At 37.5% G+C, this 18,397-nt stretch overlaps 1 protein-coding gene across 3 annotated transcripts in view; it reads left to right on the plus strand.

Annotated features, from left to right (window-relative positions):
* Nucleotides 1-18,086, plus strand: part of CYRIB (CYFIP related Rac1 interactor B) — a 41,216-nt gene extending 23,130 nt beyond the window's left edge. Inside the window, exons 3-13 of one of the 3 annotated variants that reach the window (XM_061447721.1) lie at nt 602-684; nt 1,720-1,802; nt 7,557-7,678; nt 9,344-9,449; nt 10,475-10,611; nt 11,263-11,340; nt 11,434-11,550; nt 12,682-12,761; nt 13,729-13,855; nt 14,624-14,694; nt 17,282-18,086. In XM_061447721.1, the coding sequence (XP_061303705.1) occupies nt 1,730-1,802; nt 7,557-7,678; nt 9,344-9,449; nt 10,475-10,611; nt 11,263-11,340; nt 11,434-11,550; nt 12,682-12,761; nt 13,729-13,855; nt 14,624-14,694; nt 17,282-17,345 (975 nt within the window). In that variant the 5' untranslated portion in view covers nt 602-684; nt 1,720-1,729 and the 3' untranslated portion in view covers nt 17,346-18,086. The remainder of the gene's footprint in view (nt 1-601; nt 685-1,719; nt 1,803-7,556; nt 7,679-9,343; nt 9,450-10,474; nt 10,612-11,262; nt 11,341-11,433; nt 11,551-12,681; nt 12,762-13,728; nt 13,856-14,623; nt 14,695-17,281) is intronic. The other 2 variants (XM_061447720.1, XM_061447719.1) reach the window with 2 other exon arrangements.
* The last annotated feature ends 311 nt before the right edge of the window (nt 18,087-18,397 follow it).

The raw sequence follows: 18,397 nt of genomic DNA on the forward strand, positions 1-18,397 counted from the left end.
TATTTAATTTTTCTTCCACTTTTAGCTGGGATGTTGCAGCAAGCACAAGAAGAACTGTTGAAACTTGATTATCTCCTGGTTTTGGGAAAGTCTAACTTGTGTTTAACTCATCACTGTACATGGTTTAACAGGAAAAACTGTTCATTGGCCACAGATGACTACTGAAAGGCATTCCAAAATTTGTTTTGGATTACGGAGAGATAATAAAAATACCGACTTATGATGACACCAGTTCCATTTGAGGTTGCTTTTGTCCTAAGTAATAACGGCTGCTTTCGCTGTGGGTTGCTGCAGTTATGAGAACAATTGCTCAGTCATCGTAGCTAACATGTTCTGTAAGTGTATTAAAGACGAAAAAGAGCCAGTAATTCAGATCTTTATTTTTGTCAAACCTATAACTCTGTTTTTCATCTGTCCCTCCTTGCTGAGAAGAAGGGCAGTGGAAATGTGTTGTACTGTGCACATTTTCTGCTTCCCACCGGAAGGTGAGGAATCCAGTGTGCAAAACTCAGTGGGAGCCCTACTCCAGTGAGCCCCAGGCGTGTACTTAAAATAGGAGATGGTTGTTGGAACTAAATTATCTTGCCATTTTTATTTTTAGGTTTGCTGGCATGGGTAATCTCATTAAGGTGCTAACCAGGGACATAGACCACAATGCAGCACATTTTTTCTTGGATTTTGAAAGTAAGTCTCTCGGCCCTTCACAGCTGGTGCATTTAAAATGGTAACAGTAGGGTTGCTTATACCTGCTGCAGTGAAGGCTATAGGGGACTCAGTTGCAAATCTGCAATTTGAAAGAGTTGCATGTTTTGGGTTATTTTTTCCATTCCTCTGTTTTTTGTTCTTCTTTTTTTTTTCTCCTTCCAGTAGTAGCCAAGCCACCATCATGCTACTGTGTAAATTTTCTTTCCTTGTGCTTAGTCATTTTGGATCTCTGTGGTCAGTGATGTCCATCCATCTGCCTGCAAATCAAATAATCATATCATGAAAAATTCTGTCAGTATGCCATAGTAATCTGTGCTGAGCAGTTGTTCACTGTAATCCTGTCTTATACAAGAATGAGTACGAAATCATTCCTGATCCTGGTTTGCTTCCTCGTGATGCAGTTAATGTGCATTCTTTTTACATCCAAAAATCCAAAGTGGAGTTGTCTGAGGTTCTCAGATGTTTTGGGCACTTTGTGTAAAAGATCTGTGGCATACCTGTGTCAGCATTTTCTGCACACTGAAGTGATGTATTTTGATGCCTTTTTCCATAATGGCTTTCTGGCAAAATTAAAGGGCTGACAATTCAAGCTCTTTCCTTCTGCTGTCCCATCAGGTAAAAATCTGTAGCATGGCTACAGTGTCAATGCTTGCAAATATGCTGCTTGGCCTTCACCATGGTACTCCTGCTCAGGACACTTGTGCTAGGGTGTACCGGGACAGAATGAGTCACGGCAAGGCCTTTGGTTGGAGTCCTGCCTCTCTCTGAAGGGCAGCTCTGAAGATGTTGGTGACATAGTCACTCCTTACAGGAAAGCTGCGTTGCATCTCTGGGACCTCCAGCTGAACGTCCTTGATGGGGTCTCCCTCTACCCATCAGGGCAGCAACCTGAAGGATGGGTTCATGCCTGATGGAACTGTCTGGTTTTCTTTCCCCCACTGCTTCAATCAACTACATTTGGTCTGTTCCGTGTAAAAAAGAAATTTGTCTTTTCTCTCATTCTTGTCTTGGCAGGTACCTTAACATGGGGAACCTTCTAAAAGTTTTGACATGCACAGACCTTGAGCAGGGGCCAAATTTTTTCCTTGATTTTGAAAGTGAGAAGTTGATTTTATATATCTATTACTCTTTGCCTGCAGTAGACTGCATCTGTCATGTACTAAATGTATGTTTTCACTTTGCCATCCTTCTAACAGCTTTGCATGCCTGAGCTATGGATAATTGTTTGCTGAACCTTTGTAGAAAACAATCTAGTTTAAAACAACCTCCATTTCCAAAATGTAATGTATTTATTTCAGGGAGGGCTTTCGAATGATATTTTATTGTTGGAATCTGATATGGTTCTTGTTTTAAACCAAAATGCTGTCTGCATTTAATCAAAAAGTTTGAATTATTTGAAGATTACTTGAAGATTATTTGAAATTGCAAGGAGGTGCATGGAGGAAGGATTAAGTATGAAGCCTCATTGTCTGTTCTTCACCTCCGATGTGCCACTGAATAATACTGCATATACAGATTGGCTCACTACAGCTATTCATAGCTCTCCAGCATAATCATGTTAAAGGTGTATATGTGAACCTTGATTTGGCATTGAAATTTGACAGTTAACCTCATCCCTTCTTTAAAGGGGGCTCTGAGTGTAGAGATTGCTTTTGGAAAGAAGTATATGGCTTGACTGGTCAATGCCAAGTGTTCTAGAAAGTTCACATATTGTTAGTATTTCTGCTTTTAGTTTTTGTTGCATGACATAGCCTAGGAATGGCAGGTAAGTGTTGTTGGCTGCTGCTTTGCATGTTTAATTATTTTCTTTTGGATTATGCTATTGCTTTGCCCAGCTGTACATCAGCAAGCGTAAAATAAAACTAATGTTCAAGTGCATTTTGACCATGTAATAAGATACAATGGAATAGCGTAATAAAAAAATTGATGAAGTATTGTGATATGGATAATTTGAGATTCATTATATCTTTTTTTTCCTCTGCCAAATTATTTTTCAGTTGTGTTTGATGAAACAGTAGCAGTTGGTTATATTAGTTCTAATATGAAAGCAGATGCATGGAGAAATATGTTTTTGATTCAGTGACTTTTACTGTTATGCCTTCTCTACTTTACTGTTGATGTTATCAAATCTCTCTTCTGAATATATTGATATTGGAAGATGATAACAATAGAAAGTCTTCATAAAGGGAAGATAATCAAGGGCTGTATTCAAAACTGTTTAAGACTTCTTCAAATCTCTCATCAGAATAGGCAAGACATAGTGAATTGGGAAAAACTTACATGGGATAATGTTGGAGTTGTGAAGCTCCAGCTTAATCTGCAAATGCTATTTAATTGGATTAAATTAAATTCAAGTTACCTGGACTGAATTAAACTCCAGGCATAATTCTGAAATCAATTGTGATAAAAATTGCTATTAAAAATCAGTTCTTTGGCTATCAATTTTGCATGTTTTGAGCATGAACAAGATTTGGCATGAGAGTAAGCAGGTTGCTGATGTGAAATGTTTACATACACAATCAAATCAAGTTACTTATATTATGGCTGAATTGTTAGACTGTTCTTTATTCATTTTGGACCCTGTCCTGCATTTGTTTCTGCTGCTATACTGTGTATCCATGCTTCTTTCTACTCTGTTTCAGATAGCTTGCCTTGACAGGATCTTGGCTTTGACACAGTCAAGATCTTTCTTCAAGACTTGGCACTTAATCTTGGTATATTGAACGTTGTGTTTTTATGTGGAAGAGCAAGTAAGCTCTGTATTAAAAACAAATTTGCCAGTTCTGTGTTATGCCTGGCCCAATAATACGCAGTTTGAAGTCTTTTGTTCTTAAATCCATATATATCTCTGGAGAGAGCAGGCTAGGTGCAGGTTTCTTGCACAATACAATAAAGAGCTAAAAATCTAGTGTCACAAAGCTTTATAGGGATGCAAACTCCAAATTTAGAAAGGTTTTTAACTGGCTTCTAGGATACCTATTTTTTCCCTAGATACTTATCTTGGTGTTAGATTCTAATGATTTGTGTAACTGACTGTCAGAATTCATGCAAAAAATACTGCAGTAAACGATACAATGGGCTGTTGGCTTTTCCTTGCCTTAACACTGGTTAAGCTTATGTTTTCTTTGGTCATTCGCCTTACCCATTTGACACAAATAGTTGGCTTAAGTGTTCTACTAAAGTCTTTGCAGTGCCACTTTAACATGAGCGGAGGAAAAGGCACAGCTTTGTAAGGACACTGTGTTAACATAAACCAGCCACCTACAATGTGGGAAACTCAGAGCTCAGCATTTTGGTGTCGTTACTGTCACAGTGCAAATCCTTTCCAAATTTACTGATTTTAATAGGAGCTAAAATACAGAGTACTTTTGGTTGCAGATGGTGATCTCAAGCTAGCGCTGGAAGTATTCTGCATTGCCTCCAAAGAACTTGGCTGGGTTTCAGAGGAGCCGCAGAGATAGCATTCTCCATAGTAATGATGATAGAGATGAATAAATGGTTTCATCTCCAGCAGTCTGGGATTTTTCTCTCCCTTGCTTGTGAGTTTTTGTCCTAGCCAGTTTCAGATGACTTGATGTGTTCTTCCCTGGGAAAAATCTCAGTTTGAGTAGTGTTTGCTGTGCAGCATAAACTTTTAACCCCAAATTTCTCTCCCTACTAGCTCTGTAGGCTAGCCAAATATATTTTGAAATAGTCACTAAATGTGTGTGTTCCCTGCATGCAATATGTTGTCATACTTCCATAGCGTTTAGTTCACATAACAGCGTTTGTATATTGTTTCAAGTCTCCTCTTTTGTCTTTAATACGTTATTGTGTGAGCTTTCTGAATTCTAACTGTATATTGCATCTAGTTCTGGTTAAAATTAATTTAGAGATGAACTCCCCATTTGCTTGAGAGACCTCACTTTTCTTAAGATTGGATTAAAATGGGAAAGTTACCCTGCATCAGCTCCCTTGGCAACAATATCAAACCTCAGAACATGTCAGTGAGCTGTGCTGACTGCTATTCTTTCTATGGGAAACAGTGCTTGGTAAAGGCAAAGCTTTTTCATAAAGTTGTAGCAGAAGTTACATCTGCAGAAGGGGAAGAGAGAAACCCCTCCTTCATCCTGCTCTTTACATGACTGGCATTGCAGGTTGCTTTTTCTTAGCTCTCAAGACTAACTTCAGATGCGCAGCTCCTTTTCCTGCACTGTGCACTCCACATCAAGGAAAATGAGTTCCACAATCAGAGATTCTCATAGCTGATCTGTACCCATAGCAGGTACCTACTGATGCAGGGGAATGCTACCTCCATCTATCCAACATTACAGCAGTGCTTAGAAGGAGGAAGCTTTCCCTCTTTCTCCACCTGTAATAGGCTTTCAGAATAGAGTGCCCTAACGAGCACTGAGAAGGAAGTAAGTTAATTCTTTTGAGTCAGCCAGCACGAGGGCTTGAACATTTTCCATGTTGTGCCCTTTAGATCTATCCTGATGGCTGCACAATACATTTATGATGTTAATATAGAAAGAATTTAGGATTGTTTCTTAAATCTGAGCTCTTTTGTAGGTACAAGAGAATTACAGATGGAAGAGGAGCTTAGCTGGGACAAGCCAGGTTTACAGATTACTTCTGCTGGAGAGGACTAGGTGTATACATACACCTAGTATATAATATATTTATATCTTTGGAAGTATAAATTTAGAAGTTTGTCATAAGACAAGCAAAGAACCCCCAAGGTCACCACCCCAGCAAACTAAGTATAAATAATCAGTTTAGTTTTTCTGGACAATTTTAGGGAAGTGAATTACAGTAGTCCACTGATTCTATCCTAAGTGAAACAGGCTAACAGAGGTGTTGAGGATGTTGACTTGCATAGCCAGCTGCTCAGTGAAGACCGCTTAATTTGTATCTGGAAGGTGATTTTTCATTTCCGAGCTTGGAAGGTCATAGTACTGCATCTGTTCTGCTTGTTGGTGGGTTTTGAAATCAGGAGTTCTCACAAGCCCTTCTGCTGTGTCTCCCCCCACCCCATGATGAAAAATGAACTCTCCTTGCTAGAGAGGGTAAAGAAAAAAATGACATGAAAAATTAAATAGGCAAGAGATGTACTCAGTGTGAGATGATCCAAGTGGCAAGTCTTGATTGCATTATTTAACAACACAATCTGGAATGCTATAGAGCTTTACGGTTTAGTCTGTATTTCAGTATAGCATTTCATGTTTGTGCATGAACTGCTGCCAGTCAGCTGGTGCTTACCTGTCTGCTCTTCTCCCTCATTTTTTTGTCTTCATTTCTTACAGCAGTCTTCAGCAGCTTTCAAAATTATAAATGTGACCTTTGTGATGATCTGAAAAGCACTGGCCACTTTTACTCGATGCCTAATCAATGTGGTGCTCTTATACTTCTGGTTTTTAAAGGAGTCACCAGCTTTTTTTACCTCTGCTAATTCTTGATGGTTATCAAAATACCATAGTTAAACTGTTGCAAGGTCTATATTTAGGCATATTTGCTAATAATGCCCACTCTCTATGCATTAAACGATAAAAGTGATAAGTGTAATGCAAAAATTACAGCAACATCCAGACAGGCAATGCATGTGGAACTTGCTTTCTTCTAGCGTAATTTGTTTTCTAATGTTCTTTTTTTTTCTACTGTATAACACTAGGATGCTGTTATTTTTAATTTAATTTGTTTTTAATGTAAGTGTGTAACTTCCATCCCTGTTAGAGAGAGTTATATTGGTTGTGGAAAGAACACTTTAAAAAAGACATTTTCCAGACTCTTCACATTACACAAAATCATGAGGAGGAAATATTGTCCATAGATTGTTTTTATTTGTCCCAGTAAGAAAGAATCTGTTGTTAATACCCTGACTTTGGAATTGAAAATCCTGGATTAAGGTATTTGATATTCATTTCATAACATATTTTGCCCACGTAAACAGAGAAGTGTATTTTTAGAACAGCTTCAGCAGCAGCTTCATTGACTAATTTTTTTCCATATCGGTCTAAAAGGAACTAGCCTTATAGCTGCCATCAGGAGTTTGAAAGAGAAATTGATCTCATATCAGCTAAACCAGATCTGAGATATTTGTATAATGTGATTATTTTTAAAACATAAAGCCTTTTATTGATTCCTCTCAAAACATACTTCTCACTGAATCACACTTCATTAAACGTGTGTGTAGCTTTTCAGAAGGTTGATCAAATACACTTTTGGAAAGTCTCTAATTACAGAAAACCTGAGACACAGCGTATGTTCTTAACGAGGGAGGATAAAAAACCAACACCAAAACAGTTTTACATAAGATCTTCTTGTCGTCAGCTCTGATTTTGCAATAATGCACTTAAAGAATACGTTTTGAGAATTAAATATGTTTAGAAATAAAAGAGTAGGCTCCTTTCCCAGCCAGTAAAAGGGGAAGCAGGGAAGATGGAAAATAATCTGATGCAGTGTTTCTAGATAACAGTAAACATTGCACCTCCTGCAATATCTGCAGTGAGTGTGTCTTTGAGTGCCTTCCTAAGTCTCTTTCACAGAGCTTGTACTGCACTTCAAGGTGAGATTGATGTGGTAGCCATAAAGACGATTTGTCAGGATTCCTTCTCATAACTCAATTCTAAATCGGTCAGGAAGGATAGTTTCCAGGTGGATTTCTGGGATGCTGAATGAAGCTAAAAGACTACTAAAATGAATACCATTACTTTCTTGGAGTTCCTCATACATCATAGCAGCTCTTCTGGGAATGAAAATTCTTATTGAGTTGCTGCATAAAGAATTTGCCCCATAGGTGATGGTGTGCCTATTGAATTCCATATTGCTGTTACATACATATATATATATATTTAATATGTTCTACTGTTTAGATGCCCAACCTACAGAATCTGAAAAGGAAATTTATAATCAGGTGAATGTAGTGTTAAAGGATGCAGAAGGAATACTGGAAGACTTGCAGTCATATAGAGGAGCTGGCCATGAAATACGAGAGGTGAGCTAGAGCGTTATGATTGTGTACAACCTGTGGTTGTTCATTGTCTGGTCCTAACCAAATACTGCTGGGTTTTAACTTTGCTTGCAGGAGCTGTTCTGGCAGAGCATGTTGTCTATTAAAATTGCTGTCTTGAATTTCTGCTCTGGAATGTTCCTTTTTAACAGTGAAACAGATGTCGCTTGTTTGAATAATATTAATGCACATAAGTAATAGCAAATGATTCTTCTCATATGGAACTATTGCTATTGATTTTTCTTTATATTCCCACATCAGCTCTTGAGTTAGTGGTGAGTTAGGAAAGAGCCTGGCGTGACTGCAGCGCAGTATTGAGTAGTGTCAACATCTTTTTGTATGCTAATTGGAGAGGTCTGATGTGTGGTAATCCTTACACAAAAGACATCTCATTATAATACTCTTGAATTGGCTTTTATTTACTAAAGTAGATACTTGGAAGAGAAGTTTCTCTACAGCATGTCATGCCATTTCTCCTTTGCCTTTGACAAAGGGTAGGATAAATATTCTTTCCAACCTATTTTCCTTCTTCCTCAGATGTGGTAGTGGAGGCTGCTTTGCTCCAAAAGTGAGGAGTTACCCACTGTAACACACTTTCAGAAATACTATTAGATAGGAGGAATCTCTGCTCACTCCAGATGAATTTGAAATACTCCCAGCTTTAGTTAAAGTACATTCAGCTTTAGTTAAAGTACCATGAGTTTTTCCCTCTGTTGAATTTGTAAGGTAGGTTTAAGAAGGGTAGCTGTGTCACACAAAACCTTTAAGAGGGGAGATAACTTGCTTGCTCTTCAAAGAAGAGGCTTCAGGATCAGGAAGGAAGCCTGCAGCTCCAGTCAAGAAAGAGGAGGGATGCTCCGGAGAGGAGGTAGAATCGCAAGAAGGAAATGTTCTGGGGACTAGAGAGAGTGTGCTAAGGCTTACAGGCTGAGGTTGACTGAAACAGATTTTGGATTTGAGTACTTGACTGTGAATGCATCGGAAGAGTGATGAGCATTTTTATTTCTGCTTTCTGAGTAATTTTCAGTTGCTAAGTAGTTAATTTCAGTAACCTGGAGACATTGAATTTAAGAATTTATCTGTCTGGGAAGTTCACTGTAAAGATAAGGTCTATACATACATACCTCAAAGCTCCGATATACACCATGTCTTGGTGGTGCTTTATGTTTTTGATTATGCTTAAATGTTCCTACTCTAATATTTAGCCTGAATTTCACAGCAGATTTGGGGTTTTTTTTCTTTGCAAATTCAGAAGTTGGCAATGGACACCAACGTTAGGATGAGGTTTTGATCACTAAACTTTTTTGCTTAGAAGTATCCCAGTAAAGTTGTTGATTTTAATAAGCCACGTCTGCTTATGTACATTTTCTTACTTGAGTAGCTTTATTTTTAACGGTTTCTTAATCCTCTCTCCAAGTTGTTTTTCTATTCAGGATACTTACTTTCAACACAAGTATTTAGAGCTTTTTGGAAAAGACGTGTTAGTACAGGCTTGTCTCTCAACTTGGAAACTTCTCAGTAGGTAGAATTGTCAATTCCTAGCTCTTCAGTTGTCCTGTATAGGTATTTCTCTTTTTTTATGGTACTGTATCAGTTATTCCTCATGTAAGCATACTTTTCTCCTCTTTTTTTTTTTTTTCTAATTTGAAGGCAATACAGCATCCCAGTGATGAGAAGTTGCAAGAGAAGGCGTGGGGTGCAGTTGTACCACTAGTAGGCAAGCTAAAGAAATTCTATGAATTTTCTCAAAGACTAGGTAAGTGGAACGGTATTAACTTGGGGGGGGGGGGGGGGGGGGGTGTCTTCATTGAGTAGTACATTTGACATATTCAGGTGTGATGACATCTAGGGCAAGCCCTTGTTAGTAGATAAAAGCAAATATTGTATATATTCCCTCATACACTGGATTGGATCTTATATCTGTGTGCTACCTTCTTGCATGGGAAAGCAAACTGGTTTAGGTGGATACCTGAGAGGGAGAATGGGAGCATACGTGTCATCCTCTTTCTTTACTGCTTTAGTAATTCTGAAAAGCACTAACCAGCTGATTGTTTTGAAAATTAGTAGACTAATTCATTGGGAATTAATTCTGTTAATGTTTCTGATACCAGTAGTACTTAAAAGTGACTGTTATTTCCCCAGAAATCCCACAAATAATTTGGTCTGTGGAAATGCCTGATCTTGGTTCCTGCAGGTGCAATACTAAAGATGGTGCTTCATGACCCTTACAAAACCAACTTGACTGATGTTGTGTCTAAATTGATAAAATCCATTAGACTTGATTTTTCTCCCCAAAAACTTCTAGGCAGTTATTAGCATAGCTTATGAAAAAAGGAAGGTTTTTGCAGGCAGGTTCCACTTTGTTAGGGAAGTAAAGTATTTTTCTCAAGATGATGAGCGGGAAATTGGATTATATATTTATCTTACCATTACTTCTGCTGATAGGTATGTACCTCTTGAATTCTGTGTTATCTTAAAGGCTGTAGTCCGCTAACACAGGTTATTGAACTATTTTACACAAATATTGCAGATAAAGCTCAACTAAAACTTTTAAACAAGCTTTTTCATGGCTGTCAGTGCTCATTAGACCTTGTCCTTACAGCAGTTCCTAAGTAAATATGGCAACAGTGGCATGTAGAAACAGTTCATCAAGGCCCATTATTATTAATTGCTAGGTATTTTGGCAGATGTGTAATTTATGCCTAGAATGCAGAGTATCTATCAGTAGAGACAAAAAGTGGGTGCAGTTGTATATTGCCAAATGTTTTCCTCTCACTGAAGAGGCAGGATTGCGAGGTCTGCTGGGAGCTCTGACAAGCACTCCATACTCACCAACGCAACACCTGGAGCGAGAGCAGGCTCTTGCTAAGCAGTTTGCAGAAATTCTTCACTTCACACTCCGGTTTGATGAGCTCAAGGTAGGAACTTGTCATTTTGTAAGCACAAAAGCTAGCAAAAGGAAAACGAGTCTGTTTACTGAAGCGGTCCGGGTCATGTTCTGTTCTAGATAGAGCATGCAGTAGATGCTCATATATCTACTGTGCTCGGCTCGTTTGCATGACCTAGAGTTAGATCAAACTGGAAAGCTGATGAAATATTGTATCAGCTTCAGGCACTTGTTATAGGTCAGTTCATATTAATCATGTTTCTTCACCCAAATTTGGAATATCTCTTGGGATAATGCTGCTGCTCTTAGTATATCCACACCCATAGTCCAGCTATTTTCCTGCTAATGTGCAAAGAACTAAGTTGAAATGATCTTCATTTGCTGGTCTTATCCTAGAAGTGCAAACAGCATAGCCTTTTTTTTTTTTTTTTTCCAGCCTACTAATTTCAAACTCCTCTTTAGGAGACTGCTGCTTTTCTTGTTCTTGTTAGATCTGGTTCTGAAAAATCAGAGAATTTAGCCAGAAAGCTTCATGTTCTACGTACCACTTCCCAACATGTCACAAGGCTTTTTAGCTCAGAAGGGTGACTATTTTCTTATTCTCAGTATTGTATTTTATGAAAACTTACCTACATTTTTTTCTTGACAGTGTCAAAATTCATTTGTTTTTATATCTATATAGATGACAAATCCTGCTATACAAAATGATTTCAGCTACTATAGAAGAACTCTGAGCCGTATGAGGATTAACAATGTCCCAGTAGGTAACCCTTGGAAGAGATTAAGTGTAATCTTATACTACCACCTACCTTTTTCATGTGCAGAACAAATAAATTCTTCTTTCCTTTTACAGGCAGAGGGAGAGAATGAGGTAAATAATGAGTTGGCAAACAGAATGTCTTTATTTTACGCTGAAGCAACGCCAATGTTAAAAACCTTAAGTGATGCTACAACAAAGTTTGTGTCAGAGGTAAGAGTATAAATTTATGGCTTGGATAGTGTACATCAAAGCACTACAGGGCCAGACATAACTTTGGAACATAAGAACTCCTCTACCAGGCTTAATCTGACATGTAGAAATCAAACTTTTGGGTTTGGAGCCTCAGAACACATGAAGTATCTTTCACAGATGCTGTAGAGGTTAGGGTAAGTTCAGCCAGCCACCTTGTTAGATATGTTCCAAAAAGTGAACAGGTAGCAGCATAACAACGTTGGCAGTTGTTATCTTTGAGGAGGAAGGTGGGAAGAGGTATGTTGCCTGCAGTTTGGTGGTGATTTAGGGGAGAAACTTCAGAAAATTGAAGAGGAAATGACTTGATTCTCTGGGTTTGAAATAGGAATTGAAACATAGCTTCCCTTTCTCCTTGCCAACGCACTTCTGTTTTAGCTGTGTAAAGTCAAGTATATTTACATTATTGAAGAAGAGGGAAGGAGCCTGAACTATAAAACTTTCCTGGCATGTTAACACATCCTTCTTTATCCTTAACTACCTAAACAAAAGTGGTAAAATCTAGTTATTACAAGTTTTGCACGTGTCTTCTGATAACTGTGATTTTTGTCTTACATGACAAAGATCCACACTATTTCTTACTAAAATAACATGTAAATTACATCATTAATACAAATATACATTTGTCTTCTAATATTTTTCCTGAGTTCAGCTTTCTACTTGAAATGCCTTGAGAAAAAAATCACCTCTTATTTTGCATTTCTTTGCAATGTTTGTCTGTAACAATGTTAAATCTTGCCATTGCAGCAGATGCATGTATTTGGCTATAGAAATTTCTGTCTTTAATGAGCAGGTTAGATAATTCCTTTGAAACTTTCCAAAAGTCAGTTGTATCAATGGTGTATTTCTTTGACTACGAACAAACAAGCAAACCCTAGATGGTAGGCTTTGCTCTGTAAGTTGCTAATCTATATTATAATATTGTCACAAATCAGTGCAAGACTACCTGACCTACCCAGCTGTGTTGGTGTTTTTAATTCCTCTACATTTGCCATGCCAACAGATCACTGATTTGATGTAGGTTTTGTAGTGTAATATTTCACAGTAATTGAAGTAGAAACTTTATTTTCTTCTTCTTATCTTCTTCTGCAGAATAAAAATTTACCGATAGAGAATACTACAGATTGCTTAAGCACCATGGCTAGTGTGTGCAGGGTCATGCTGGAAACCCCGTGAGTATAAACTGAGCTTGTATTGTCTATGAATTATCTCTGTATTTAAGACACAAGTTGTGATGCATACGGTGAAAGAAACATAATTGGGGTAATTAGATGCTTTCTTTTTACGAACTTAGTTGTCTGCCTTGACATGAAACTAACTTGTCTCATTTTGCTAGCCATGCAAATCATGCGGTCTGCTTTTCTGAACATATTAATATTTAAAACCAGAACGGCTATAAAAGCTAGACAACCTCTTGGCACTCTTTATAAATGGCTTTCTCATGTATAATTCAGGGAAATACACTATTTTAGCATGATTGCCTAGGGCCTCCTGAAAGAGAGGTTATGAGCAATGCATTGGATGGTACTTCTTGCAACTTGGCTTGCCTGATGGGTGGAACAAAATGACAGTGCCCCTGCCTGGGGAATTATGAGACAACTGATAGGCATGAAAGCAGTCTGTTGTCTGCTGTAAACTTGAGAGGCACTGGGGGGGTGCACAAGAAGTCAAACTAAACTTTGGGCTGTTTTATCTGTTTCTTCTGAGTTCTAAATAGTTTCCCAGTAGTAAAATTCAATAAGCTTCTGTCCAGAAAACACAGTATATCTGTTTTGGAGCACATTAAGAGCTTTTCTTAACCTGAGTCAGAAGTTAGGATTGCATGTATATCAGAGGATGGAAGGGAAAAGGGTAGGAAGCACTGAACGCAAAGTTAGTATGTATTGGTTAAATTTTTTTTAGTTTGAGAATCTATATTAATCTACAGAACTCTTTAAGCAGTGTTGTGGCTTGTAGGCAGGTTATTGAACGGAAAAAGGCTGTGGGCTTGGTGGATTTGGGATTTTTATTCGGATTGTTTTGTTGGGATTTTTTTCCCGTGAGGATTTATAGTAGGATTTTTCTCTTTAATCTTATTTGAGCATCAGTAGTGTGTGCTTTTGTGTGTCATGGATAATAATCTGTGTTTTTAAATTGCAGTGAATATAGAAGCAGGTTTACAAACGAGGAAACAGTATCATTCTGTCTGAGGGTAATGGTGGGTGTCATTATACTCTATGACCATGTGCATCCGGTGGGCGCGTTTGCCAAAACTTCAAAAATTGATGTAAGTTTCTTGTTACTAAATAATCTTTTGAGTACTTAAATTGTGTGTAGGCTCCTTTTCTGTCCTCCAGGTTCTGGTAGCATATACACATTTTGGATGGTGGTAGCTGTTATCAAACCATATGCATAAGTAGTGAGAAATGTAAGCTAAGCCTTCAGACATACAAGTGATGATTGTCAGGTCATGAAAAATCTGGTTTGATGAAATTTGGCTAGCATCTTGCAATACTTGTAGACAGTGGTTGTGTTGAAAGATACAAATCAGAATGACTGGAAATAACAGTGGCGTCTAGCTTTTTCCCCAGTATATGGTAAAAAGCTAGTTCACCATCCACCAGCCTTCAAGTCTTCAACTTTCTGCTGTTGTTTGACTGCAAGTCTATGGAATACATAGTGTTACTGAATGCCACTTCCCGGTGGTTTTATATTATCCCATTGTGTTAGCTACAGTTTGTCATTATTTCACTGGCTGAATGCAGTTGTTCTTAATGGATTTATGATAAACAAAGATTTTTGTTTACAGTTCCGTTTTTTTAAGGTCATTAAAACAGAGCTTGACATCAAAACTGCATTGTCTGAAGATACGCAGATTTTTAAGTAGCTAAGCCATTCTGTCATAAGAAAATGTAATACTGAAAGCTTAATTCCTTTCTAATAGCAAGAAAATGTCTTTGCTGTAAGTTTTAAATACTTATTTTTTTCTTTGACAAACTAGATATAAACCACATCTGACAGCTTAGAATTTTTTATTATAATTTTTTATCTCCAGATGAAAGGATGCATCAAAGTTCTTAAAGACCAGCCTCCTAACAGTGTAGAAGGCCTTCTAAATGCTCTCAGGTACTCTTATTCTTTTATTTGAAATCTTTTACATGATGTTTCTTAACTTCATAACTTCCAGGGCATTTCCTTCAGCAGCAAACTATTCACTCAAGGTTACAGGTAAAAGGTGAATATGGTTATTGCAGGCTTCTCATCCGATGTGTCTTGAGGAAGGGATGAATGAAGAAGCTCCTATGCCTTAAAAGCCAAGTTGTAAACTTGAAGTTGTTAACTCTAAGATAACTTTTTGTGTACTTTGCACACAGATTAAGAATGAGTCTGTAGAGGTAAGACAGGCTAGGCGTTGTACCTGAAGTTAAAGCTGGTGACAAAATGTAATACATACTAAAAGAAGACTGGAGATTAACTGTGATCACATCTCCTGACTGAACAACCAAGCAAGTGAATGAGAACTGCAGCACGTGCACAGTGACTTGTGCCAGTTTACCAAAGAAATGGCTGGATTATTTTGCATTGACCATATCCTCCACTGTGTGTGGTTTAGCCATAGCTTAATGATTTTATTTATTATTAGTAGACTATAAGGGTAGTTTCCCGTGTTCTGTTTCACACATAGCTTCAAATATACGAGGCAGGTAGTTTTTTCGTACGTAACTAGAAATCATTCCTTTCACAAGATATTTATAGGGAGGTATTTAAGGTAAAAGCTTCGGTGTTTTTACTGTAGAACAGATAAATTGCCACATTAATTGGAGAGATAAAGAAAAATTAGTATTCCATGTAGAAACCTAAAAACTGGTGATTTGGGTCATAAAGCTGTACCTGTAGTTGGTAACATGCTCTTCATTCTTGTCCTTTCTTGAAAAAGTATCATTTTACTTTGGTAACAGTTAACTGCACCTGGGTATTGTTATTCATGCCCCACTTTCAAATGTGGAAGCTTTCAAATGTCTTCCCTGAAAGTGTGGAGTTGTACTCAGTTTCACTATATAGAAGAAAAACAGCATTGATTTCATTTTTCCTTTTGTGTTAAGATGTGGTAAGAATTAACTGTACTATAAGTGGTTTCACTTGCAAAGTTTTTTTTTTCCAGATTATTAGCTAAAATAATATAAATCTGGGCTTAATTTGAGATGTCATGTGAGTATTTCCATGCTGAAATCATTCTGTTATTCATCTCCGAACCTCCTGTATGTGATCAGTCTTTGGAATGGTGATGAGTAAAACCACAAGCTTCCAGAGGGAAAATGCTGTATTAGCATTTGTTTTCTGATTGATCTATTGTGGTTGCAGCTGCAGATGAGCACCCACCTTTACTGATACCCTGGTTTTCCCCATCATGGTTGACACTGTTAATGTACATGGAAAGTGTAGTTCAGCTTCTCCCTTTGTTGTGTGTTATTTTGTGGTTGTTCATGTAAGTTCAGTCTGTGCTGTCATTCCACCACACCAACCCATTTCATACATAACTTATTTCAGCAGTCCTGGTTTCACTCGTCTGAATTACTTTTTTGGGTAGGATATTTGAATCTTTCTTTAAATCACATTTGGAGTTATTAGGAAGAGATGCAGAGGTGAGCTGCTGTGTGTGAGCATGGTGAAAACAGATTCAAGGTGATGTCATGAGAAATTAAGTCCAAATCTAAGTCTTTTGAGTCTGGAAAAGTGTTAGAAGTTCTCATGTTTTCTCAAGAGATAGATTATGTGTCTTAACAGCAAATGGAAGGTGGTGTGGATTTTGGAGGGAGAAATATAAGTGCTGTAATCATGTTCACCTTTTTCACATGGGCAGAATACCAAGTGCAGTAACTTCTGAATGTTAGGAAAACCTAGGCCTCTTGTTTGTGGAAAGCATAAATGGCCAAAAAAGACTGAAATCTATGTTGATACTGATTTCCAGAACAGAAGGCCATTCTTCAAGTGAACAACAAAGATCACTGCAGTTGTGGATAATAATGAAAGTGCTATTTTAATTTAAATTACATAATAAGTTTTTACTTGCTTTTAGATTAAAGTTAGGGAAGGAAGATCAGGGAAAACAGTCATACAAAGAAGTCAGCACTGGAGGTACACAGTACTTGCTTTTAAAATAAGAGATGACCAAGTTCTTTGTAGTGATGTAAAAATGTGCTCATGTAATAGAGAACTTGGAAGGGGGAAGGGGTTAGAATGAACACATGTATACTCCTTAGTTTTAGCAGCACAGTTACTTAGCTGAACAGGAAGTTAGGCTGAAAACCAATTACATCTATTCTCATTGAGGGATCTGGAAAGGTTTGGTCACTTCAGTTTTGAAGAAAACTTTGTGAAGCTCTGTTTTATTTGAAGATTTCTCCTATGGACACAGACCTCAGAATTGAAGTCTTATGTATAATTAGGTGGCGCAAGTGGTAACATTTACTACCAAATGGCCTGTGAGCAAAAAAACAGAGATCCATCTTAGGCTTATTTTAACTCCCCATGGTTTATAGTTTGGATTGATTAATAGCATTTTCTGATCAGGATATCCAAGCTGTGTACGTATTAATGGTGAGTGGGTTTACTCTGTTGCATTCAAGTTGAGCTGTAAAGAAATTAGAGTTGTTAAGCCAAAGTAAAATAGCATCTGTGCTTTTCTCAACTTGATTTTTCTTCCTGTGTTTAGGTACACAACAAAGCATTTGAATGATGAGACTACCTCCAAGCAAATTAAATCCATGTTGCAATAACAGTTACCTGGAATTCGCACCTGCTGTAGACAGACAGTATTCTGCAATGACTGAGATGCACAGAGTTGTTTTTTTTAGTGATTGCAACTACTCTCTCATTCATCCTTGCTTTTTATTTTCTCTCTTCCTGTTTACCCTTGTTTTTTTTTAATCACTTTCTTGTTCTTAAGTAAGCTCAGACTTCTTTTCTGTGCCAAATCAATGAAAATTATCAATTCTGGGAAGTATTTCTGCTTTCCTGAATAGCCATCCTAAGTGGCAGCTAATTATGCGTTGCATTTGGATTTTCTCTGTACTGGGGAAAGATTTGTGACTTGAACTAAATATTTTTAAACTTGTGGGGTTTTTTTCTTTTTTTGAAAAAACTAATATTTAATATTGCTTCTTCTGCATGGCGAGACTGCCTACTTCTGCTATTTAAAAATCCCTCGATGACTTCATTTTCTATTGCAGCTTATTTTCATGTGCAACCATGAGGAAACTAAGAGCAGATTTGTTTAAATTAACTGTGTTTGTACAAAATGGTACCCAACACAAAGGTTTTTTTAAATAAGTAAAAACTTGTTTTGTTGAACAGTTACGTTTGCATTTTGACTCATTTTTGTAAGGATGTATGTTGTATGTTTAACCTTTAATAACTAACGTTAAACTGTGGTGTGTGCGTAGCAAAATTACGTATGCATGTTCATGTCAAATGATTGGCTGTGGATAAGATAATAAAATCAGCTTTCATTTTTCTAAGTGTGGTTTGATTTACCAGTATTTTGAGTGAGATGTCTTTGTGCTCTTTGGATTTTTACAAAAAAATAATAAATTTATAAATTTTATATAGTGAAAAATCTGCTGTTTCATTACCAGTAACCTCTAGTCTAACCCACTGATGTAAGCGTGTTTAAGAGTCCTGGTTCTCTGCTTTGTGCTGCTTTCCTGTCCCTACAAATGCTATTTGTACAGGCTTTGGGAGAAGAACTTCTGTGCGATCCATGTGGATGCTGGTGGACGTTGCTGAAGAACCCTGATCTTGGCTGCTTGCATTGACATGTCAGTAGAGT

This window comes from Pezoporus flaviventris, unplaced genomic scaffold (genome assembly GCF_033815535.1).
Source record: "Pezoporus flaviventris isolate CSIRO_AGI_PZ_B2104156 unplaced genomic scaffold, CSIRO_AGI_Pfla_v1 ptg000007l, whole genome shotgun sequence".
NCBI lineage: Eukaryota > Metazoa > Chordata > Aves > Psittaciformes > Psittacidae > Pezoporus > Pezoporus flaviventris.